Source organism: Rattus norvegicus, chromosome 20, assembly GCF_021556685.1.
Source record: "Rattus norvegicus strain SHRSP/BbbUtx chromosome 20, alternate assembly SHRSP_T2T, whole genome shotgun sequence".
NCBI lineage: Eukaryota > Metazoa > Chordata > Mammalia > Rodentia > Muridae > Rattus > Rattus norvegicus.
The window spans coordinates 6,789,447-6,815,984 of record NC_141553.1 but is presented as its reverse complement, the minus strand read 5'-3'; the positions used below and the strand labels follow the sequence as shown (position 1 = coordinate 6,815,984).

The 26,538-nt window shown below is 50.1% G+C and overlaps 1 protein-coding gene across 7 annotated transcripts in view; it reads right to left on the bottom strand.

Annotated features, from left to right (window-relative positions):
• Anks1a (ankyrin repeat and sterile alpha motif domain containing 1A) overlaps positions 1–26,538 on the bottom strand; it is a 153,520-nt gene that overhangs the window by 83,812 nt on the left and 43,170 nt on the right. For 4 of the 7 annotated variants that reach the window (XM_087597365.1, XM_087597369.1, XM_087597364.1 and 1 more), the window contains 2 exon segments: positions 4,488–4,568; positions 2,330–2,486 (listed from right to left, as the gene is read on the bottom strand). In XM_087597365.1, the coding sequence (XP_087453491.1) occupies positions 2,330–2,486; positions 4,488–4,568 (238 nt within the window). 7 annotated transcript variants of the gene reach the window in all.

Below are 26,538 nucleotides of genomic sequence, written 5' to 3'. Positions count from 1 at the left end.
GGCCAGGAGGCCCCTGCGAGGAGCACTCCCAGGAAGAAAGCGCCAGCGGTTTCTGAAAGAACAGCATGTGGTCACCTATGTCTTGGCCCCCACATCACCACCAGAGCTAAAACCCAAGGTTCTACTCCCAAAGGAGCCTGGAGAGCAGAGGAAAAGGAAGAGGCTTTGATCCTAAGCAGCACGGCTCAACTGTTTTCTGTGCTTGCTGAGAAGCCAGCTGACTTGTTTGATGGCCCTCTCTGTGGACTCCCCAGGACTGTACGAGTCACACACACACAGTAGGCTTACAGTGTGGTCCTACTTTCTACTCTTGCTGCTCGGACGCTCCCAACCTTCCCGGGAGCGTATGCTTTTAAAACTAAGGCCTCGGCCCACCGTGTTGTGATTTCCCTAGACAAGCCAAAAGCAGATGGGCTGAAGCAGGCGGCTCGAGGGTGATGAGGAGGAGCCCAGGAGGAGGGTCAGAGGGCCGCAGCGGAGGGGCAGCATGGAGAACACAGGACGACGTGGGGGTCCTGGCCGGATGTACACACCTTGGCATTGATATAAGGGTCAAAGGGGCCGTACTTTTTGAGTTCTTTGATCTCAAGAGCATTCTACAAAAAGGAGAGGAAAAGACAAAGTGGTGATGAAGCGGATGAAATATCTCAAAGCAATATTAGCCCTGAGGCCCGATGCTAGGACAACCCAGATCTGAGCTCCCGCGGCTGATGGAGTGAGCTCACGAGAGCAGCTCCAGGGAAACTCATCGGATCCACATGCCCGCTGGAGCCACGCTGGTGGCTTCAAAGTCAAGGTGGTGCTGCAGCTGCCTGGATCCCATGTGTGCTTCCGGATACTTTGGACATCCTGCCCAATTGCTGCCTGCAAAATTTACGCACTGGGCTGCCACCCTCCTATCCTGGGGTACTCCAGGCTGGAGGCAGCTGTGAATGAGATAAGCTAGCACACCCAAGTGGCTCAAAACCCCAAGCAGCCATGTTTCGAGGCAAGAGTGGGTGGAGACAGTGTTAGGCATGATGGCTGAGAGTGGCTGAGGGGAGGATCTCCATGGGTGGCCGGTTCCAACACTGAAGGGCATTAGTTACAAGCAAGCTTCTCTGTGCGCTTCCTTCAGAGAGAAGACTGTCCCTTCAGTCAGGAGAATCACACTTAGGCTCTAAGAAAGCAAGTGTAAGGCCGTCATCACTCCGTCACACAGGCACCCTTCACCAATGGCCTGAGGACCTGCTGCTTACCTACCTGGAAGCTTCTTCCCCCCTCCCCGCCATGAAGGAACACAGGACTGACGATCACTGCTTATACCCAGTCTCCAGACAGAGGCCTCGGGAACCCACGTGGTTTCCCGCTGGTATCTCAGTGGAAACCTATGTGGGCCTGGCTGGAAGGGGACTTGCCAGGTGATGTCCTAGGGTCTGAGGATGAACCCCATCTACTCCACAGAGAGGAACAGCCTTCTGGGGCTGTATCGTGAGGAAGACAGCTCTGGGTTCACTCAAGTGCAGCACAGTGCAGTCAAAGCAGCAGGGGCCAAAGTCCAGACATGGGGGCCACGGGAGCCTTTGTCACTGAGAACAGAGAAGCTATCCCCAAAGTTGATTCTCTTCTCTCTTTTCTTTTCAGTGTATGCTTGCCATCAGAGTGGCGTCGGAGGACACCGGAAATGATCTGTGTGCCACTGGATCACTCTGACCTGCGTCCACATGGCTTTTTCTAGCATCAGCACAAATACTCCCATTTCTGCGCATTGTGATGTCTGTGAAGTAGCAGGATGGTTCACACAGCACTGACTAACGCTGGAACTGCTGTGCTGGCTACGTGTTGGTGGTGTAAGCAGAAATTATAATTAATGCAATCTCTACGGTTTGAAACTAATTCGACATGATTTCGAAAGATTTGCATCAACTTTTATATATTCAACACTGTGAATCTGTGTGTGTGTGTGTGTGTGTGTGTGCACGTGCATGTGTGAAATTCTAGTACAAATCTGCATGAGTTAACTGTATATAAAAATGTATCCTCCAGGCTGGGCGAGGTGGTACACACCTTTAACCCCAGCACTTGGGGAGGCAGAGGTAAGTGTCTTGGGTTCGAGGTCAGCCTGATCTACAGAGTGAATTCTAGGAAAGCCAGGGCTGCACAGAGAAACTGGGTCTTGACAATAAAAAAAAAAAAAAACAAAAAAAAAAAACAAACAAGATGTAGCCTCCAGAACATGGTCCCCCACCCCTCCTGAGGAGGGAGGGTCATGTCTAGGGAACAGAGGAACTATGTCGAGGACACCCTAAGTGCATGAGGCCAGAGCAGAGGGAAGACGCTCTCTCCTGACCTGTTCGTTGACTCTGGTGTGCGAGGGCCCCTGGTGGATGAGCAGCCGCACTATCTGGGCATCTCCTTTCCACGCTGCCAAGTGCAGTGGGTAGCAGCCTTTCGAGTCAGCAACGTTGGTCAGCGCATCGTTCCTCAGAAGAACCTCGACCACATCCCTAGAAAGCAAAAAACACCCATGAGCTTATAAGTCTTCCCACGGGTGTACCGCAAATTACTCTCTGACCCTATCTTTGGAAGGCTAGCCTCTTCTGAGGCCAATGCCAGGTTTACTCCTAAAGCCCACAGCTACCAGTATGTGGCTGCTAGGTGGCTGACTCACGGTGACCAATGACTCACCTTCTGGGGCCTTTCGAGGTAATCCATCCATGTCCTGCTACTTAGAAAACATCTGGACTCCTTGTCTAAACGGTGCATTAACTCCCTACTTTGTGATAGATAAATAGCATTGGGGTGGAATCTGCATGACAATGGTTACACTCGAAGAATGATGTCCTTCACTACCTATCCCAGTGCCTTGGGGTGTGGGAGCCGAGAGAGAACAGCAAAACCAATGTCACAGACCTAAGTCAGACACACAGAGGGGCATCTCAAAGCTCTGAAAAGAAGCCTCTCTGGCTTTCTTCCTGGCGACACTGCTAATGAGGCAGACATGCACGTGTGAACATCCCCAAGCACACAGAGCCAATGAAAACCTGCCTGTGGGGGCTGGAGAGATGGCTCAGTGGTTAAGAGCACTGACTGCTCTTCCAGAGGTCCTGAGTTCAATTCCCAGCAACCACATGGTGGCTCACAACCATCTGTAATGGGATCTGATGCCCTCTTCTGGTGTGTCTGAAGACAGCTACAATATACTTATATATAAATAAATAAATCTTTAAAAAAGAAAAGAAAACCTGCCTGTGAATACAGACAGGCAGGCCCTGGAGAGGAGCCTCGCTAATAAACTGACACCTTGGAGTTGAGGGGTCACATTAATTTGGGCTTTCCCGACTACTTGAGAGGGGTCTCGGTATATTTCTTTTTTTTTGCTTTGTGTGCACGCATATGTACGCATGCAGAAGTCAGAAGATAATCTTTGGAAGTCATTTCTCTACATCTATATGTGGGCCCGAGGGGTCAAACTCAGGCCACCTGGAACACAGCAAGTGCTTTACCCTCTGAACCATCACCCTGGCCCTGGATTTACCTTTAGAGGTGTTTTAGAAAAGACAAGGTGTTCACGTTTCAAGTTGAGAAAAGATCAACGCTGGAGCGAACACTCATGGTGCACCCCCTGCACGATGGCGTCCGTCAGCTTGGTCACACTGGGTCAGTAACAGAATCCTGCAACGTGGGCTGAGCCCGTTCCTTGCTATTACAATGTAAACCGGGGGCTGAGGGTGTCATGGGTTAATGGCGGAACGTGCACCAAAGAAAAGGGCAGGGCGATGTCAGTGAGGCTCACGGCTCCGGCTCACCGGACTACACTCATACAGCTCTTCTCCCCTCGGGCTTTGCTTTCCATTCTCCACACCAGCTTTTCTGTCCCCCTGTTTCTGTTCTTCCACATCTGGGCAAATTCACCTCGCGCCCTGTGACTTCGGCCTGTGCTGCGCTGAGCCTTCAGTGTCATCCACTGATAACTCTCGGCTCCCCAGAGCTCAGCCTCCCCAGGAGCCTCTCCACACCGATTTCCCACTCAAATCCTGACCACCTCGGCTGCCTTGAGGGGATGCAGTGGGCCAGACACACACTTTGTCTCTGTTACATGGCTCGGTATGTTTGCAAGGCTGACCTTATGAGGAAAGAATGACAGCAGGCAGGACAACTATCCTGACAGAACGCTAGCTCTTAGGACCCTTCCATCTACTGTGTTCATCAGGGGATGGGCACCGTGGGGCCCCAGTGTGCTCCTCACGGTGCCATCACTGTGTGATCCTGGAGCCCTCGATGGGAAGGACCACAAAGAGAGAAGGTGAAATACACTTTTGTCTAAAGACTTCCCTGGGGCTGGTAGAAAAGGAGCACCGTGTGCTGAAGGGAAACTTGGTTTCTGCACGCACTGTGCAGTCTGCTTCTCTCTGTGCTCGGGGCCCTGCCGAGCCAGCCTCATAGGAGATAGACACACCTGAGCCGGGCTCCTCGGAGTGAGCAGGGGAGGAGGCCCTGGTACTTACCTGTGGCCATTCAAAGCAGCGTGGTGTAGTGGCGTGTAGCCGGTGCTATCTACGCAGTTCACATTCGGCCCTCTCCACATGCTAGAAGGAAAAAGAAAGAGGTATATATATATATATATATATATATATATATATATATATATATATATACATATATATATAGTTTTTTTTCTTTTTCTTAAGATTTTATTTCTTATGTATGTTGAGTACACTGTCGCTGTCTTCAGACTCATCAGAAGAGGGCACCAGACCCCATTACAGATGGCTGTGAGACACCATGTGGTTGCTGGGAATTGAACTCAGACCTCTGGAAGAGCAGTCAGTGCTCTTAATGACTGAGCTATCTCTCCAGTCCAGAGAGAGAGAGACTTTAAAGGCTGAAGTCACAGCAAGGTCAGAGATATCTGGCTAACAGTGCAGTAGATAAGCAAACCAGAGGTCTCCGCAGACTACTCGGGTGGACAGCAGGTGCACAGCACCTGGAGTCGGGTACTGTGCAAGCCACACTGTCACCCAGGGGCCAGGTCCACCTCTGCTGGCCCACCTGGGCTGCACTATTTACTCAGTTTGGAACTTTGGCCTCTGAGTACTCCCAAATAACCAAGATGTCATCCAAACAGCACAAAACCAAAACACCCAGCCAGGCATGGGTGCTGAGAACCACCCTGTTCTGGTGAGTGAAGCCAGCAGGTACCTGAGTATAATCTCAGACTGCACCTGACAGGGTCAAAAGCGCACCAGGATACATTGAGTTGAGAAACAAATCAGACTGTGTCCCCCTTCCTTCAAAAACACAGTTGGCTTAAGGGAAGAGTGGATTGGGCTGTAACAGGCTCAAATATTGTGGGTTGAAATAGGCATAAAAATACACGTCTACCGAACACACAGAACCCCTTTTCCCATCATTGTAACCCAAATGATACGGTCTAAAATCTGATTGCATAAGGGTAAGTGGCACATGATTTTGATCCCAATACTCTGAAAGGCAGAGGCAGAGGCAGGTGGATCTCTGAGTTTGAAGCCAGCTTGGTCTATATAGTGAGTTCCAGGATAGCCAGGGCTTCATGGAGACTCTGTCTTGAAAGCAAAAGAAAACAAAACAACAGAAACAAAGGCCTGTTGGCACAGCAGTCAAGCCATATTAATTATGGGCAATCAAGAGGTGGTTGCCAACACCTGGGGGCGTGTGTGAAAAGCATCCGGCACACAGCATTTTCCATGAGAGATTCCCGAGTCAGTCTCTGGTGGACACTGGTAAACCAGTCCATCCTATCGGTGGGAGTTTCCATATGCTGATAAAATCTATAGCTTGCGGGTCTGACCTCCGGGAGAAACGACGTAATAGGGAGACAGCGTTACCTTTTTCAACTTGCAAGGCCCTAACTTTAACACTGAGCCTCAGGCATTAGAGGCCACCTTGGTCGTCTCTGATCCTGCCAGCACTGATGGTTGGGGGTGCGACCCCCACTCCCGTCTCAAACATTTAATTTTTGGTGGTTTTAGGGGTGGATCCTGGGGTCTTGGTCAAGCTGTCGCTGAGCTATACCCCGCTCTTTTCTTTTTAAAGCGCTATCAGGAATGGTTGTCCAGTTAAATGCATTTTCTGCAGCTGTAAAAATAACCAGCTTTAACCAGCTTCATGCCCAGTGACTTAGCACGTGGTGGCTGCAGCTTCTATATTAAGCTGCTCTCATTCCTGGGTGACCTTATCTGCTGCCACCTGTGAGGACCTGGCTGGTGCACACTGGGTGGCCATGTCTACTCACAGCACAATACTTGTCTGTGAGGCTGGTCCAAAGGTTCTGCCTTTTAGTGCCTCTGCGAGGGGATGACGTCAGTGCTGTCTATCCGTTATTATCGGCAAACCGTCGTCCTGACTGGTTTGGAGTTGTTTTTATGTGTCTGGGTGTTTGGCCTGCATGGATCTACGAGGGACCGTGTGTGTGGTGCCTACTCAGAGAGTAATCGGGTTCCGTGGAACGGGCTAGGGGCGGTTGTGAGATGCCACGTGTGTCTGGGACGTCCTTGGTCACTGAGCACTACTGCACTCCGTCTTTATTTGGGACTCGGGACCCCGCGGAGAAGCCGTCTAAGTGTAGAGCCTTCGAGCCGGGCTCTGGCTTGACGCAGCATGGCTGGCTACAGGAGCGTTTTGGAAAGAAACTCGTCACAGAACAGGCCAGGCGGAGCTGTCCATCACCCCACCACCCTCTCTGAATACGGCAGAGCAGAGACCACGACCAGAGTCAACAACAACCAAAATCTTAAACACAGCAGGTTTTGTTCCGAAAGACCCTGTAAGAACTGATGGGGACGGTGGACTGGCAGCTGACTGACTTCATCTCGTTCTCTGCCTGAAGCTTTAAAATAAAACGTCATTAATTGAGTTAGAAGCTGGGGCCCGTGCGCCACAGCTCATCTGTGGAGGTCAGGGAACAACTTGTGGGGATGCTTCTCTCCTTGGGCTTGGAATAAACACTGTCTTTGCTTGGCCATCTTTGCCCCCTCAAACATCCTGAAGTCTAATGGAGCGACAGAACAGAACCTTACAAACCAACTCATCCCTACAGAGTAAGGAATGACCTCGTCAGCTAACTGTCAAAACTGACATTTTTTTCCCCTTTGCTTTCGTTTTGGGGGTGGCAGGTTCCCATTATGCATCCAGAGTGGCTTCAAGCTCATAGTCCTGCCCCAACCTCCCAAGTACTGGGGTCACATTTGGCTTTCTGAGAAATTCATGGAGGGTGCCTCAGAGGCCAACCTTAAATGCTGGCCAGCAAACCCCTGTAAGCTGCCTGTCAGTCCTCCCCACTGGGAATTGGGATCATAAGGTGTGTCACCACACCCTGCTTTCCAGTGCTGGGGACTGAACACAGGTCCTCATGATTGCACGGCCAAACATTCTACTGATCTGAGGGGGTCTCCTCATTCTCTTTACCTGCTAGTCCTGAAAGGTAGAAAGTCGATAGAGCCAAAAGGAAGACACCAAGAAAGACAGGGTAGGTATACCGGTTATGTCTGATTTTCTGCCTATTGGATTAACACAGAAGAATGGGGTCATCAAGTGTCTGTGAAGGCAAGCACACTATTGTTGTGATGGTTTGAATAGGCTTGGCCCAGGGAGTGGCACTGTTAGAAGGTTTGCCCCTGTTGGAGGAGGTGTGTCACTGGGATTTAAGACCCTCATCCTAGCTGCCTGGAAGTCAGTCTTCACCAGCAGCCTTCAGATGAAGATGTGGAACTCAGCTCCTCCTGCACCATGCCTGCCTGGATGCTGCCACGCTCCCACCTTGATGATAATGGACTGAACCTCTGACCCTGTAAGCCAGCCCCAACTAGATGTAGTCCTTATGAGAGTTGCCTTGGTCATGGCGTCTGCTCACAGCAGTAAACCCTGGATAAGAACTGGTATACGTCTAAGTTAGTAGCTCCTTTGGGAAGATGATTTGGCAGCATTTATCAAAACCAAAAACAGCATTCACTGTGAGCTAGCAACTCCACTTCCAGGCAACCGTCCAACAGAAACATCTGTGCGCGTGCCCTTACGTAGGACTGCTTCACCTGCACAGTAGATTCTACAAGCCAAGCATATCGGTGGGCAAGCAGTGGGGATGCGGCATATCCACCCACAAAACAAAACACAACACACCGGGTAATGAAGAATGGAGGAAAGCTGGGCCCATGTGCCCTGCTGTGAGCTCCGTGAGCTGAGAGCTCAGAGAGGTGGGCCTGAGAGAGGTGGGCCTCACCCCATTTCACAAACGCACAGGACACAAATGCTCTGAAAGTGAGTGAGTGCAGATGAGTGCTCACCAAGAACTGTTCTTAGTGGTGACCTTGGAGACATTGCAGAATGGTGGACAGACGCCTCCAGGCTGACACAGTGACCATGGTACTCAGAACAAGGGCAGCCATGCCATGCCCTCACAGTCAGGGCTTCTACAGGAAGGACGGACACACTGAGGCAGAGGTTCCTGACAGCCCTCAGGGTGGGCCAGGCCCCTTTCCTAGGGACGCTTTATCTAAGAGATGTCTGAGCAGCCACAAAAACAACCTGCAGAGGACCCTAAGTGAGGGAGGGAGAAAGCCCCTGCCAGCTGTGCCAGAGGCAATGCCAACATCTAAAACACCTGGACGTGGCTGACTGCAAGGAAACAAACCCATTTAAAGATGGGCAAAGTACATGAAAACTCGTCTTTACAGATGGAGCTTCATGCAGCCCAGAATGGCCCTGAACTCCTGGTCATTCCCCTTCTACCTCCCCACTCCCTCAAAGCTGGGATTCCAGGCTATTTTATACAAGACATACAAATGATCAACGGATAAATGAAAAATGTCCCCATGTCACTAATTCTTAAGGAAATACAAACTCAAAGCTACTTGCTATGACTGCGTGTCTGTCAGAACAGTCAGTGCAAACAAGAGGAAAGGCAGGAGCTGGTAAGGACGTAAAGGACACCCTAGACACGGCTGTAGGGAATGTAAACTCACCCATAGGGAGAGCAATGGGGGTGTCTTAGTCAGGGTTCCTAGTCCTGCACAAACACCATGACCAAGAAGCAAGTTGGGGAGGGAAGGGTTTACTCAGCTCACACTTCCACATTGCTGTTCATCAGCAAAGGAAGTCAGGACTGGAACTCACGCAGGTCAGGAAGCAGGAGCTGCTGCAGAGGCCGTGGAGGGGTGTTGCTTCCCCTGGCTTGCTCTCTTACAGAACCCAGGACACCAGCCCAGGGCCCAGCTGTCCTTCATCTTAGAAGAGTCCCCAGCGGCTCCCGCAGAGGCCATTACACCAGCATGCACTCCCTCAAAACCACAGGAGATGACCAGGACATGGCGCGCGCGTGCGTGTACACACACACACACACACACACACACACACACACACACACGGCCTCTCTATCCATCTTTCTCTGACCTAGAGATCTAGGAATAGGGTTCACCTAGAGATTTCAGGGTCCAGGGAACAGACTGAGCAAACGAACTCCTTCCTATACGGGAAGGAGGCCTGTGATCTCCTTGTTTGGATTTTAGCTCTGGACAGGATGGCAGCGACATCCTCTCCACCCAACGGCCTTCCTTCTTGGCAGCTCAAGAAAAGAGCTGTTTACAAATCCCGGTCTTCCTCCCTGTGCTGTCCTCAAGCAGTGAGTACCAAAGGCTGCTCACCCGCAGACACAGCGGAGTACAGCGGAGGTGGGAGCCGGGCTCTAAAAGCGGCCCAGAGCATCCCTATACAAAGCTTCTGTGGGTTCTGCAGAGCCGCAGGGTAGACGTAAGCAGACTCTCTGCAGCCATGGAGCAATTCAGCACTCTTAGCCTCCTGGGATAGCTTTAGGTCCAGGTTCAGGGCCCAGGCTCCATCCTCAGCGGCTGCCCCTCCCCCGTGTCAGGCACAGCACCTGAGCCACTTGCTCACGTGATCAGGACTTTCTTCATTGGACATTTCCAGAAGCTAGAGCAGATCCACATCCCACTGTGTATCAGACGCTGTTTCACGTGCTATAGAAGCAGCCCTGCCCTATTGCCTTGGAAGCGCCTACATTTAGACAGGACCTCAGAAAACCTTGAAGACGGCAAGGGAGTACAGGAAGGTGTGGATCTTCTTTGGCCCTGAACCTCGCCTCGAAGCTTCTTCGTCCCTGTGTCCCACAGCACGGCCACATCTGCAGGCTCTGAGCAAGGTTTGCAGGACAAATGAGTAGACCATATGACACAAGAACACACATTTGGTGAGTGAGCTCTGGCCAACAGGTCTTGGTCAAGGGGCTGCTCACACATCGGTTAATACGTGTGGCCCTGCACAGAAGGCACAGAAAGGTCCCGAATGGAAGTCTTCATTTAGAGTGAATACAAATGCATGCACACGCAGGTTCAGGGACTTGGATACCCGCAGGGAGACCAGAGGCCCACATCAGCTGTCATCCTTTCTCGCTCCCCACTGTATGGATTGGGACAGGGTCTCTCACTGGACTAGGAACCCCGGGGTTAGGCTGGTTGGCCAGTGAGTCCCTAGGACCCCATCCATCTCTGCACCCCCAGCTGCAGGTGTGCACCACTACTCCCAGATTTGATGTGATGCTGGGGACCAGAACTCAGGTTCCTGTGCGTGCACAGCAAGGGTTTTACCCACTGCGCTATCTTCCTCTCAAAGGGTAAGATCCTGCCCCATGGCCCACTTGGCCTTCTACACCCAAACAGGAAGCTGCCAGATTATGTTTTGGAGACACAGTGACTCCAGAGGAAAGGTCAGGAGCTGCAGATCTGGGGGGTTTTCTTCCCTCTATCATGATATGGGGTACCCCCGACAAGCTCTCCTAGCCTCTGCACAGTGTCCAATTAGCTTCTTTGCCTCAGACTTACACAAGTGCAGATGACAGAGAGGGATCCTGGGCACTGAGGAAACCTTCAGTATGGGAAGACAACACTAAAGACAGGACGACTTCTGAGGTGACATCATTCCCAGCCTGGACCTCTCCAGCAGACGCATTACTCTCAATGCTCAAACCGTACGGTATGTTTAGACACCCAAGATCTCAAACTTTGTCGGGAAGAAAACTGGAGGATGTGCTGCTCCACCGAACACATAAGCAGTGAGAAACAGGAAGATGGCTGTCCAGGAAACCAGGCCCAGGGACTCGGCCCACCGGGGAGTATCTGTAGGACAGGGTAACACATCAATCTGCCTGGGATGTAGGGAGACGCTAAAGAGATTTAACAAGTATAGCCATGGTTTGAGAAGTAAACTCAGGAAACCAAGAGGTTATTGATAAATGAGAAGGAGGAAGAGGACTGGTGTATTCTGAGTGGCTCAGCAGATGAACTGCTGTGACAGCCACGGCGACACAAGCCGACACTGACCGGCAGTGCACCGTCTGCAGGAACGGTGGCAAGACCTCCCCTTCCACAGTCAAGACTACTAAGGGAAGCCGAACTTTAAGGATAGAGGAACAACAGGCTGGGGCGACTCGGATTCTCAGAGCCCATGCAAAAGCCAGGCACAGTGGCCTGCACCTCTGATCCCAGGTGGGAGACGGTTCCTACTGACCCAGGCTCAATCAGTGAGCTCCGGGTCAGTGAAGGAACTTGTCTGACTGGTCCTCACAAAGTGGGGAGTGATGGGGAGGTACACATGAAAGAGGGAGAGGGACAAAGGGCCATGACAGCAATGACTACTGTGGGGAGAAAGGCAGCAGAAACAGGACGGGCAGGTAGGCACAGTTCCACACGGAACAGAGGACTGGGGACTTGCTGCCTGCTTGGCTAGAGGAGCCTTAGTAAACCCTGAAATGTAAGTCTGGCTGTGTGGGCGTTCTGTGGCTGTGTGTTTTGTTTCAGACGTGTAATGAGTAGCTGCAATACTGAAGGCCTTTTCCCCTCCAGAGGGAGACACAGTGAGAGGCGGTACCCCACGTCACCTCTGCACACATGTACCCAACACAGCACTGGGGGGAGGGGCAAGGGGCAGAGCCACAGGTGACCTCCATTCTGTCCTGCACCTTATTCCAGTTGGCAGGGCGGGCAGACCCATCGCAGGCTGACAGGTAGGCTTCTGGGGGGCCACTGGGAACTCCTGGCGCCTCTTCCCAGCACCAATTTCCACCGCTGTGGTTGGTCGGGTGAGGCGCCGTGCCCTGTACCCTGCCTGCTGATGGCGATGGGAAGGGAAGCAGTCGGGATTCTGGGGCAGAGGACAGGGCAGGCTGAGGAGCACAGCCGCAGGTGAGTCCTAAGAAGCCTCTGACTGCACCGGTCTCATCAATGGTCTCGACCCTCGGGTCTTCAGTTCCTGACCCACAGATGCACATCAGCAGTGTCCGATCAGCTTACAGAAGAATGGTCTCCAGGGCGCCAGCGCTAAGTGGGGACCCTCCATGTCTACTTGCTAAGCCTACACTGTCCCCTGCCTGCCTGAGACATTGGACTGCACCTTGGGCAGAGCACTCAGCACTGTGGGGAAGGCAGAACAGGGGAGAAGTCACTGCTTTGCTCTGAAAGTTTTATTTAAAGAGATACCAACCCTCTCCAAAGGAAATGAGAAGCACACACCAGTGTGAGGCCCTCTGCTAAGGGAACATGGGTGCCATGGTGGTTGACTGGGATCTCACTAGATAGGACAGGGGACACGAGGGTGATGGGTCCGCAGCACCTTCAAGAGAGACTTCGCAGGTTTCTGTATTTCCTGGAGTGCCTACTCTCCCTGGCCTCTCCCTGCCATACCCCATCAGCCCTGTCCAAGGTGAGGCAGGAGTGCCACCTGCGATGCCTCCCTGGCATCGGAAAGAGCTGTGGGTCCCTATCTGGTCGCTTCTCTTGGCAGACCAAACACGTTCAGTTTTATCTACCGTTGTGTTCTCACTGCCAGCGAAGGGCTCTACCTCGAACCTTCAACACCTTCGTTATTTAAAGAATGAAGGCTACAGAGATAGCTCAGTGGTTAAGGGCACTGGTTGTTCTTCCAGAGGACCGGGGTTCAACTCCCAGCACCCACGTGGTGGCTCATAACTGTTTGTAACTCCAGTTCCAGGGGTTCTGATGCCTTCTTCTGACCTCTGCAGGCACCAGGCATGCATGTGTTTGCACAGACATACATGCATGTAAAACACTATACGTGTAACATATAAGTAAATTTAAAAAAAGAAAAAGAATACAAAAAAAATTAGGGATGGAAAGATGGCTCCATGGGTAAGAGCTTTTCCTGCAGGCATGAAGACCTGAGTCAGGACCCCGCACACATGAACAAAGCTAGGAATGGTCTATGACCCCAGCACTGGGGGAGGGAAGGTAGAGGCAAGATTGCCGGGGCTTGTTGGCCACCAGCCAGATTCAGGTTCAGAGACAAATCTCAAGGGGATAAAACAGAGAGAGTGACAGGGCAGGGCAATCAGAATCAGACGTCCTCGTCTGGCCTCTTACACAGGCAGGCACACCCCTCCCACACCATTACGTGCACGCACAGGGATTTAAATGATGAACTGTTCTCCTCTAAGTTAATTATTGGTAAATAGTACTGCACGAATTTTCCTAAATGCTGGTGCAGGCGTGTGACACTGAGGCGCTCGCTACCAGGGGAAACAAGTCTCTCCAGTCAGTGGACGCCACTCTCCCTGAGAGTTCTGACAATGATTGACTGACTGTTCGTCCATTCAGTGGGCTGGAGCAGGAGGACAGGTGACGGAGTCACTGTTGAGGGGTACGAATTTTGTGCTGAGTTGGTCCTAAAGCCTAGCTTAGCCCTGGCAATCCCGCTTCAGAATGAGGTGAGCAGCACTTGGTCTGAACTGACACAAACCGTGGGTCCACTTCCCTCCATCTAGAAGAGACAGCTCGCACCAGGAGCTCCCTACATTCCAATACCCGGAACAGGACTCCGGCGCCCGCCATTCCGCTTGCTTGGCTGCTTTCTAAGGCTTTTGGAAACAAGGCCTCAACTCATCCAGACCGGCCTCTAACCCAGCGTGTAGCCAGGGATGGCCTTCAACTTCTGATCCTCCTACCTTGACCTCTCCAGTGATGTAACTACAGTCATGCTCAGTTCTCCCACAGTTCCGTCTGGTTTTGGGAGGGGGCCTTGTGGCACCATCCAGGCTGTCCTTGAAATCCATGCTTCAGCCTCCCTAGGAGCTGGGACGGATGGTGTGCACCACCAAGGCTGGTCTGTTTACATGGTTCACCCCCTGAAACTCCCCCCACAGGAACATGTCCGGGAGCCCTAGGAAGCCGATGTGTGTGAGGTGAGTAACTTACCCAGGGTCACAGAGCTTGGCAGGATGCAGGTGAGGTGAATTCTAAACCCTCAGCCCCACCCAATGCATCTGCTCGACCAGTGGCTTTCCTCGTTCCTCTCCCTACAGCTCTGACCAATGGCTTTCCCCGTTCCTCTCACTCCCCTACAGCTCTGACCAATGGCTTTCCTCATTCCTCTCACTCTCCTACAGCTCTGACCAATGGCTTCCCTTGTTCCTCTCACTCCCCTTCAGCTCTGACCAATGGCTTTCCCTGTTCCTCTCACTCTCCTACAGCTCTGACCAATGGCTTTCCCCGTTCCTCTCACTCCCCTACAGCTCTGACCAATGGCTTTCCTCGTTCCTCTCACTCCCCTACAGCTCTGACCAATGGCTTTCCTTGTTCCTCTCACGCTCCTACAGCTCTGACCAATGGCTTTCCCCGTTCCTCTCACTACAGCTCTGACCAATGGCTTTCCTCGTTCCTCTCACTCCCCTACAGCTCTGACCAATGGCTTTCCTCGTTCCTTTCATTCTCCTACAGCTCTGACCAATGGCTTTCCTCGTTCCTTTCATTCTCCTACAGTTCCTGTTCTCTTCTCGCCAGTGCTGCGGGTAAAAGCCGCCAAGGCACACAGTGGGTCCCAGTAGGAGATGAGGAGGTGGCTAACTGAAGACCCACTAACGTTTCCAGAAATCCAATTAACTGACTTAAAGTAACAATATAAAACAAAACAAAACCCAATAGTGCTACAGTGAAAAATACCAACTGATCTGTGTAACCTTAAAGTAGTAAGTTAATAATCCTCTTTGGAGGAAATTAAAATGACAACAATTTTCAATATACTGAATGAAATGGCTCACACAAACAGGACTACATGTTAAAAGTTATTCTCAGACACCAGGTCCTTCAGACGCCACAGGTATTTCCTGAGTGTCCCAAAAGGCCATAGACTAAGGCAGGGTTGTGACTGAGACTAGTGAGAGTGAGTGGGATGGCAAGGGACCCCCGTTCACACCCACAGCGGAGGCAGCTGAGCCCTGGATTAGCTAACACAGTGTCTGTGGTCTCTGGTCAAACCACCAGGTGGGCTTCATGTGGTAACTGAAATCCCAAGGCGTGCGGAGTGGCAGCACAGAGCCTGGAGTTGCTCTGTGGAGCGAGTGGGACAATAAATGTGGAAAATAAAACCGTAGACTGCAGGTGGAAGTGCTTACATTTTAAATGACTTCAGTTTATCATTGTATAACCACTGTGACCAGAGTGAAGTGCAAGACCAGTGTGTGCTGACTCGGGGAGGAACAGATCTGCTGGGTGAGGGGAGGCGTCCTGCCTCAAGTGTGACCTTACACCAACATGGCAGGCACACCGTTAGTCCTGACTGGTTCTGGGCATGAGACATATGTTTTACAGTAAAACATGCACTGTGCAGTCCTCTCTGACTGGACTCTAGGTCCATTCTTAAAGCCCCGAGGGGTCTGCTCAGCTCAAGGAAGACACCCGCTAAGTAAGTTTAATAGTCCCTGACCCCTGAAACCTGATTGAGTTTCTGGTCTTGACCTGGGATAGTTAAGTCTTTATAGCATCTTCAGAATCCCATGAGGTCAGTTCCATCCCTAACCTAGATGCCTCCACTGTGGAATTTCTGTCCAACCCTCCACCTTTTGACAGGCTGTAAGTGAGTGACACCCAATATATATCTATCCTTGTCCCGCTCCAGGCCCCCACACCCACCCTCGTAGCAGAAGCCAGGTCAATTCCAGAGAGAAAGAGATGGGCTTCCCATGAGAGTCAATGGGTCTCTTATGGGGACATTTATTCCTCCACCTTTTTAAAGGCACCCGTGGTCCCTGGCTTCCAACCTCTGGAAGGTGAACGTCAATCACTCTCTGTCCCTCTGAAAGGAGCACCTGCACCACAAAGGTGGCTCGAAAATACTTGCTCTGGAGAGCAGCTGCAGGGGAGGTGGCCATAGTGGTCAGTGAGTTCAAAGGCTAGAGGATTTGAGAAGCCCCTGCAGAAGCTGAGAGACAGCTGAGGTTAGAAGAACTGGAGGGCAGGTCAACAGGGGGTCCTTGTCTTTGTCAGAGTTCTACTGCTGTGAAGAGACACCATAACCACAACAACTCTTAAGAAGAAAAGTTATTTAACTGGGGCAGGCTCGTGTTTAGAGACTTGTGTTCATTGCTGTCATTGCGGCATGGGATCATGGCGGCTCTCAGGTAGCCATGGTGTGGGAGAGGTGCTGAGAGTTCTGCATCCAGATCAGTGGGCAGCAGGAAAAAAGTGAGTCACTGGGCCTCGCTTGAGCAGCTGAGACCTCAAAGCCCACCCCAGTGACACACTTCCTCCAACAAAGCCACACCTACTCCAGAAGGCCACACCTCCACCACATCCCACTTCCTGGTCCTCAAGGGCTTGTAGCCATATCATGTAAAAGTACATTCAGTCCGACTTTAAAAGCTCCCATCTGTAGTCTGTCACAGTCTCTATGGTTAAAAGTTCAAAGTCTCTTCTGAGATTCAAGGCTTTCTCTTAACTGCAGCCTCTGTAAAGTTAAAATTAAAAAGCAGATCATCTACTTCAAACCTACAATGGCAGAGGACATACATTACCATTCAAAAGGGGAGGAAAAGGAGCATGGTGAGGAAAGACTAGACTGAAATAAGACAGAAAACCAGCAGGGTAAACTTCAAACTACACCTCCCTGTCTGGTGTCAGGGCTCTTCAGTTCTCTTACTCCTCTCAGCGCTGTGGACTGCAGCATTCTCTTAGGCTGGTTCCACTCCCTGTTAGCAGTTCTCCTTGGCCAGTATCCCAAGGCTCTGGCACCTCCGGCATCCTGGGGTCTCCAAGGCAATTCAGACTTCATCTTCACAGCATCACACAATGGCCTCTCTAGGCCTCCATGCAGGGAAATGGGTGCCACACACCTGGCCTCAGGGGCCTTCCTCAGTTGCAGGGGTAGTTTTCTTCTATCCTTGACTCTAAAGTCACAACCACATGGCCGAAGGCTGCCAAGTTCTGCTGCTTTCTGGGGTTGCAACATGGCCCCCTAGTTCAACTACGCCTCCACTAGCTTTCTGCTTTTGATGGTTCCCTTCGATGCTTAAGCTTGGCTCTCCTGGAACTTACTCTGTAGACCAGCCTTGAACTCTGAAATTCACCTGCCTCTGCCTTCCCAGAACTGGGATTAAAGGCGTGTACCGCCACACCTGGCCCTAGGTTCTTCTTTAATTTGTTTCAATAAACCTGAAGCTTAGCTGGGTAGCTGGGTGGGGTCTTCTCCTGAAGTCACCACTCCCCTGTTCCATTGAGATCAGAATTTAATGTCTTGATCTTTTTTTCCTAACACATGATTCAGCTCCCTTCCACTTCTTGCTATGCCCCTTTCTCGTCAACACAGTCAATACTAGAAATATCCTCTCCTCTGCCAAAGCTGTTAATTCCTAAGTCTTCACTTTAGCCTCAGGCAGATTTTTTTTTTGGGGGGTGGGGGGACAAAGGCAGAAAGCAGCTACCAAAATACCTAGAGAAGTGATTGGTCTCTAGGTCACTCATCAATATTACTCTCTGAGAAAACATCTCGATCCAGGTCCCCACAGTTCAATCACCTCAGTACCACTATCTTCCCCGTTCTACTAAGATGGCCCGTTAAGCCCCACCTAAAGTATCCAATTGTTTTTCTGGTCCAACGTCTCAAAGTGTTCCATATTTCTCCGAGGAATGGTCAATCACGGCAATACCCCACTCCTGGTACCAACTTGTCTTAGTTAGGGTCTCCATTGCTGTGAAGAAGAGACCAAGTCCACAGCAACTCTTACAAAGAAACATTTAATTGGAGCTGGCTTACAGTTCAGATGTCTCCTACATATTCTACTGTCACGTCAGGAAACATATTGATACACAGGCAGTCAGTGCTGAAGAGGCAACTACAGAGTTCTACATCCAGACCAGCGGGCAATGGGAAGAGCCAGACACAGCCTGGCTTGAGCATCTGAGACCTCGGTATCAACCCCGGGTGACACCGCAGTGCCCCTACCTGAGATGCTTCCCTTCCTGAGACAACTTCTAGATTGGTCTCTTCATCTTCATTTCCAAAGTCGCCCTCTTACTCTTGAATCAACCCCCAAATGACTGCAATTTAACAAAGAAACATTTTGCAGAAGTTTTCACTATCTCAATGGCTCACCCAGTCGGGTTCTGCTCAGAGCTTCCTAGGCTGCTCTCTATGGAACAGCTCCTCGGCCAGCCACAGGGTGTCAACCCTAGTACTGCCACCAGCAGTGCCAGCACCCGACACCTTGTGCTCACAGGTGTCAGCTATGTGTGTCTGCACACGTGCTCTCTCCACTTCATCTCAAACTGAAATCTCCAGCTTCCTTCAAAGCCACACGGCATCCTCACCCTGCTCTCCAGGCTGTGAACAATTGAGTTCCCAGCTCGTTAGAGACCTGCCTGGACTCATTCCTTAAAACATCTATCCAACAGCTTGTCTTTATGGGAGTGGCCACAGTGGACACCCGGGCTAGCTGTCAAATGGTGAGCCACACTGGAACCCAGGTTTCTTGGTTGGCAGTAATGTTCTTTCCATTACACTAGGCCCTAGGGTGACTTCTTCTCTCACTTCATGCTCTGGGCTATGGTCAGACTAACTCAGAGGTTTTCAACCTATGGGTTGTGACCCCGCTGGGGGAGTTGTAAAATGACCCTTTCACAGGGGTCACCTTAGACCACTGGAAAACACAGATATTACTATTCTTAACATTAGCAAAATTAGTCATAAAATAATTTTATGGTTGGGGTCACCATGTCCAACATGAAGAACTGTATTAAAGGGTCGCAGCTTTAGGAACATTGAGAACCACTGGTCCAACTGGGAAGGCTGAACCCTTCACCGTTGGGGAAGTCTGGAAGAGAGTGCCTAAGGGATTTTCTGGTGCTGTGAGGAGCAAAGAATAGGGGTGAGGGGAGTCTTAGGGCTCTTAGAAAAAACTAGAGTGTCTGGGGAGAGGTGCAGCAGAACCCCCCCCCAAAGGGAACTAACTGGCTCTGGCCTGCCTGGTCCTGTCAAGTGTCTCACTCAAGTGCGCCACACCCCACCTTGGTGCTGCTTCCAGCCAGCCACAGCCACCACGGCAGGCTGTTTCCTCGCTAGAAGCTGCACTCCGTTTGGGAGAGAAACATGGTCGTTACTTCTGAAATAGCTGTACAGGTTATGCAGACCAAATTCTGCTGCCTTAAGCTCTTCTGTTTAAACAAATTTTTCAAGAAGTTCTTTCTCCATAATTCAGTAAGTCACCCAGCTGTAACTTCCGTTAGTGAGAACAGCTGAGCATGGCAAATTACTCGGCAACAACAAAACCGGATTTGGCTTTAACCAAGTCCAGGATTTTCTCGATCTCTTTGTCTCTATTTGTGAAGTGTTTAAATTTAGCCTAATCCCAGGGCCTGTCGCAGCAACTCCAAGATCTGTCTTTAATCAGTGTCCCAAATCTGCTGTGGGTCAAATGCTTCATCGCTCTACCCTTCTAGCCCTCTCAGAAGCAGCGCAGTGCTTCACCTTGGAGCCCTCTACAGTCCTCGCTCTGGACGGCTGAGGTTGGCAGACTCTCAGCTTTCAAAGCAGTGCCACCTTGTGTGACATCTGCTAGGGAGTAGAGACATTGTCACACAGTGAGAGAGGAAACCATCTTCTCATCTACATGGTGTCCCTACAAACAGCTATTTTGCTTCCAGATTATAAATTTACAAGAAGCAACCAGTCACGACCCAAGCATAGGGAGGGCCCGAAGCTTCCTGTGCCTATCACGGAGGGAAGCCTATCACGCCGATGGGCTAGGCAGGGTGAATCCCTGTCTAGCAGCAACTGTGGCACCCATACTAGAAACACGAGAGGACAACAGTCCTCGGTGGATCAGACTGTCACAGTAGGTGCTGGATCAACTCTGTTTTTCACATCAATAGGAAAAGAAGAGTTTGCATTGCACAAATTTTAACGGGCTCCGAGGTGTGGCATCGCCTCAGGAAGGACACACGGTTATCCCGGAACCCGGATGGAAGCTCTCCGCCTCACTTGTCAGTTCTACAGTCCTCCCTCCTGTTCACCAATTATCGACCTCAATCCTTAGAGACTTAAATGTCCATAAAACTTCTGAAAACTTAGAGAGTCTACGGAGGCCACAGAGTCCTAATGATCCACCTGTTTCAGCTGCTAATCCCGTGCCTTTAAGAACACGCGATCGGGCTGGAGAGATGGCTCAGTGGTTAAGAGCACTGTCTGCTCTTCCAGAGGTCCTGAGTTCAAATCCCAGCAACCATATGGTGGCTCACAACCATCTGTAATGAGACCTGATGCCCTCTTCTGTGTGTCTGAAGACAGCTACAGTGTACTTATATAATATAATAAATAAATAAATCTTTAAAAAAAAAAAAAACACGCGATCACTGGTTAAGAAGTAATAACAGCGGGGTTGGGGATTTAGCTCAGTGGTAGAGTGCTTGCCTAGCAAGTGCAAGGCCTTGGGTTCGGTCCCCAGCTCTGGAAAAAAAAAAAAAAAAAAAGTAATAACAGCTGAAAGCTAAAACGTCCCGTTCTAAACTATAATGTGAATCATTTCTAAGCCTTTTAAGATGGAGTGTAAACTATAATATCAACTGAAATCCCACAATTTGAATTACTGCTCTGAGAAGAGGAAATCAATCAATTTGATAAACATTGTCCCTTCCTGACTATGGAAACATAACACCGGCAAGCAAGGAGTCAGAGGCCACCACTGAGCTCATGGACAGGAAGAGAAAAGCCAGGTAAGTGACTGTGCCCATGCAACCTTGGGACTTCCAAGAAGTGAGCAACCTGCTTAAAGTTAAAAGCCTCAACCTACCAAACTCGATGAAGAAGAAGCAGATATAAATATTCGGGATCTATTGAAAAAAAAAATTGAACCAACAATTTCTTCCCTCAGCAAAATGCAGATGCCAGGGCCAGAAAATTTTACTTTCTGGTAAATTCTACTGAATTTATTTAAAGAGGAAATCGTATAGGTTGCTTGTCCTCCCTTCCAGAAAAGGGAAGCAGAGAGAGTAACTCATTCTGCACAACGGGCGGAATCCTAGTGTGCAAACCAGAAAGCAACTTGGAAGAAAGGAAGACAGCAGGCGGGGTAGCACTCGCCTGTAAGACTGCCTCGGGGGCTGGAGGAGGAGGGGCAAGTGTTTGAGGTTAGCCTGGGCTACAAAGTGAGAGCTTGTCTCAATGTCTCAAAGACGGGGGGGGGGGGGGGGGGGGGGGAAGGAGAGGGAGAACAGAAGTCACAGAACTTTCGGAATCTCTCTGTATCGAGGGAATTTATTGTGATGACTGACAGCCTGTAGTCCAACTACCCCAACAGTGGGCAGCTGTGGATGGGAAGTCCAAGGAGTTGCTCAGTCCCACGAGGCTAGGTGTTTGAGCTGGTCTTCTGTCGAAGTCGATTCCAACAGACTTGCTGGCAAGTAAGTGCAAGCAGTTGAAAAGAGTGAATCTTCCTTCTTCCAATGCCCCTGTGTAGGCCTCCAGCAGAAGGCGTGGCCCCGATTTAAGGTGTGTACCACCGGGCCTAGATCTGGAACTTGCTGTCCCAGGCTGACCTTGAACTCAGAGATTTTACCTCAATCCCCCTGGGGTTAAAGGGCTGTATTATCTTGCCCAGGCCTAAGCATTTCCCTGGAGATCAAGCTCAAGTTCTCCAGGCCAAGATCCAGGTCAGAAGCCTGTGTCTTCCAGCCTTAAGGTCTGGACTACAGACCTCCGATTCTGGATTGTAGTTCATTCCTGATATAGTCAAGTTGACGGCCAGGAACGGCCATTACAAGAAGAAAGGGAAAGGAAAATAAAGGACACCGTCTCCAATGACATGAATATAAACACCAGCAGCAAAGGCCAAGCCAATCCAACACAGATTATACACCATGGTGAGTGCATTTAATATCAGAGAGTGAGAACAGTTCAATATTAACATCCATCACCATCACTATTCATTACTGGGCTGAGGTGTGTCAGTGGGGAAGGTGCTTGCTGCCAAATATGACGACTGAGTTTACTCTGAGATGCACACAGCAGGACAGAAGTGGCTCTAGCAAGTTTCCCTCTGACCTTCACATACAGGTCACAGCCCTCCCCCCCCCCCAATTAATTAGTCCTGTTAAGGAGCTAAAGAAAATAAAATCATATGATCGTATCAATGCAAATAAGAAAAAGCATCCTTCATCATAAACGTCTTCAGAGCACAGGGAACAGAACTTGATGAAGAGTTTACAATGGGAGCCGGAGGGATGGTAAGAGTGGGGTTCCCTACACCCACATCCGGTGGTTCCAGCCCCAGGGAGAGCAGGTGCCTCTGGCCTCTGTAGACATTGGCACATGTGCTTATACACGCATGCAGACCCACATGCACACGTGATTAAAATGGACGAGATAAAATGTTATCCTGAGTTAATAAGTAAGACTAGAAGTTACTACCTCACTTCATGGCTCAGTGTTCTGGGAGGAGAACAAGATGTGAATGTCCTTCTCGATACTGCAGGTGCTAACGTAGCGAAACGGTGTGCACGCACACATCGGCAGGGGAAACACCCATGCACATAAAAGAATGGCTTTCCAGAGAGTAACGAGTAAACCCAGTGTGCTGGCACACGCCTTTAGTGCTAGCACTCAGCAGGCAAAGGATGACGGTCTCTGAGTGCGAGACACTCTGGAGTACCTAGTGAGTTCCAGGCCAACCAGGGATAATATAGTGTGAGGCCCTGTCGACAGAATAAAATAGATCTTTGGGAAGTGCATGGGTATTGGCTCACCAATTATGATAAACGTGTGGGGGAAATGCTTATGTGTCCATTTGTTATGTGTGCACACGTGTTCATGTGTGTGCGTGCATGCATGTGGAGGCCAGTGGTTCACACTGGGTTCCTTACTCTCTCTACCTTTTTAAGACAGGGACCCTTACTGGAGCCATAATTTATCAACCTGGGCTGACTTGCTGGTTTCGAAGCTCTAAGGAGGTTTCTGTCTTTACCTCCCCAGGACAACATAAACTGGAAGCTTACTTAAAGGTTTTTGTTTTGTTTGGGAGGGGGGCTTACTATTACTTTGAGATTTTTTTTAAAGATTTATTTATTTATTATATATAAGTACACTGTAGTTGTCTTCAGATACACCAGAAGAGGGCATCGGATCCCATTACAGATGGTTGTGAGCCACCATGTGGTGGCTGGGAATTGAACTCAGGACCTCTGGAAGAGTAGTCGGGTGCTCTTAACCCCTGAGCCATCTCTCCAGCCCTACTTTGAGATTATTAAATGGCAGCTGGACTGCGTAGTTCCTCACATGAACTTTATAGATAACTGTGGTGTTACATAGTCACAAGTTTGGACACGCCCTTGAGAGAACAGAGAAGAGTTTCACTTCCTCCAGAGTGGTGGCCTGGCACTGGAGGGCCATGCAAATAAGGGTGAGCGGAACCTCCCATGAGATTCCAGTCAGGACAATCAGGTTCCACAGGCGACGCATGGTGGCTGGTACTGTTGAGTTCTGTCCCTCACTCACTCAGAGAGATCTGAAACAGACATCCTTGGGGTTCCCAACCTGTCACACTCTGCTGCTTGGTGATGACAGGGGTTTTTTTCCAAGGAGCAGTCTGGGTCAGATCTCAGAAGTCCCTCAGGATGGTCAAGACTGTCAGATATCAGAGTACCTGACCCATCCATTGTTAAAGAAGAAAAATCATATGGTTAAGAATAGCTGGTGCTCTGTAATCCATCACCAGAGCAGCTGGCCGGAGGCAAGAGGGTGGCTGTGAACTGAAAACCAGCCTGGGCCATACAGTGAGAGTCTTTTCAAAACAAAACAACCTTGGCAATTCAGTACACTTTCGTAACAATAACATAGGTTTTAATATATAATATTATATATTTTAAATCATATTTATATCAATTATGTTACATAAATTATATATTAATTTATACAGATAATATAATGTTTGTTTAGGTATTTTGGGGCACAGTTTCTATACGTAGCCCTGGACGTCTGGAACTAACTATATAGGATCAGGCTATCTTGGAACTCAGAGGTCCACCTACCTCTCCCTCCTGGGTGCTGGGATTTAAGGCCTGCACCACCACGCCCAGCTTCTCATGATTTTTTTTAAAGAAAACCAACATGAAGGGCTGGGGGGGGGGGCAGCTCGGCGGTTAAGAACACAGACTGTCCTTGCAGGCGACCCAGGTTTTGTTCCGGGCACCTGTGTTTGGACAGCTCGCAACTGCGTATAGCTCGAGCTTCAGGGGACCCACCGTCCCTGGTCCCCATGTAAGTCAACGGGAACACAGAGGTACAAACATGACAATAAAAACGCCATCGATGCATTACATGTAAAAAACCACAAAGGCGGATCAGGTCTCACCACTGAAAGAAATGCGGACTGCATTTGTATATGACAGAGAAAAAAATAATTTCTTACACATTATGAGGATCCAAAGGATAAAGGCATGTTGACAGTTTTTAAAATTTATTTTTGTTTTTTTTCTTTTCTTTTCTTTTTTTCAGAGCTGGGGACCAAACCCAGGGCCTTGCGCTTGCTAGGCAAGCGCTCTACCACTGAGCTAAATCCCCAACCCCTTAAAATTTATTTTTACTTCACGTGCACTGGTATTTGCCTACCCTCAGGTGCCGGAGCCTCTGGAGCTGCAGTTATAGCTGTGAGCCACCATGTGGTTGCTGGGATTTGAACTCAGGACCTCTGGAAGAGCAGTCAGTGCTCCTAACACTGAGCCATCCTCTCCAGCCCCCTATTTTGGAAATTTTATAGTTTTGACTTTCGTTTTTTAACGCAAGAGGGCATATTACTTAAATAATTGTAAATGAGCTTTTATATCATGGGAAAGGCTCGAGTCGTCAACATGTCTCCCTTGCTTCATTTGATGTCGTATAAAGCAGGTACAAGAGAGAGTCTGATAAGATTCATCAAGGGAAGTATCTCTCGATTCCGCACACCAGTGCAAACCGAATTGCGTCCCGTTTCTGTTTCCCCTCTGCAATTCCGTGCAGATTCCCAGAGGTGCTTCAAGGACGGAGGCCCTTCTGAGTGCTTGGCCTAGAACATTCTGCACACGGCTTAAGTACATGCTCTGAGCAGGAGAGACAGGGAAACAGCACACTGCACATGGCCCCATTCACCTCCAGGTCAGCCGGCTGCACGGCTCACCCAGGCAGATACAGACTCAGAGCTGCGGCCCTCCCTTCTCTTCTCCATGCGGTGTTTCTCAGAGCTTGTCTTGTGCAGTACGGACACAATGTCCTCATCAGCGCAGACGCTCCCTTCTTAGACCCAGCTGCTGATCTTGCAGCTCTGCTTGGTGTGAAAAGCAGACACCCACTCTGGAAATGAACTCTGGGGCCATCTCTCCAGGACCCAAATAAAGACACCCAGCCTGGGCCGCAGAGCTTCCTCCAGATGTCAAGTGACTTCAGCAACTCCCTACCGGCTGGGACACGAGGTGAAAAGGCCACAGGGGACAATATGCCCTGGCTCTCCCAGTTTGCCCGTCTTCTAGGCGGAATGTGGGAAGCATTAGCGAACACCGGGATACAGGAAGAGGCAGCACCAGCTGTCCCTAGGAACTGCCCAGCGCTTCTTACTTCTCAGTACTCGAAAGCGAACAGAAGGCAAGCAGTGACTCCACCCCAGTCCCCAGTGCAGGTCAGGGCACTGTTAAAACTAGGCAAGCTCACAGGAAAATGCTTACCGAATGCCTACATAATGGGCTGTAAGGAACGCATTCTGACTGGCTGCAGCCTGCGTGCCTGACTTGGGAGGAAGGAGTCTGGAGACACCGGGTCAGTGACTGCTCTGCACCCTGTCTGTGGATGGTAAACGTGTACGTCTGTCTCTACGGACTATTTCAAACTCTTGAGTTGTTTGTGAAATAACTGTATTCACCGAATAAAAGAGCTCGACATCAGTACTCTGGGCCCCGACATCATCTAAAAACCAGTTTTAAGAATAAAAACTCATAAACTGTCTCTGTGCTGAGCCGAAGATGGTGAGTTCAACCTGGCTTCAAGTACTACACAGTGAGACACACAAAATATACATATACATGCACAAAATAATATACATACACACACATGCACACACACGCACACACCACACAGGGTGGGAACTATTCTACTGCTGTAACACTGAGGAATTTTTAAGAAACATTCGGTTTGTTGGTTTGTTTGCTTGTTTAAGACAGGGTCACACTATGTCACTCTGGCTGGCCTGGAACTAACAAGGAACTGCCTGCT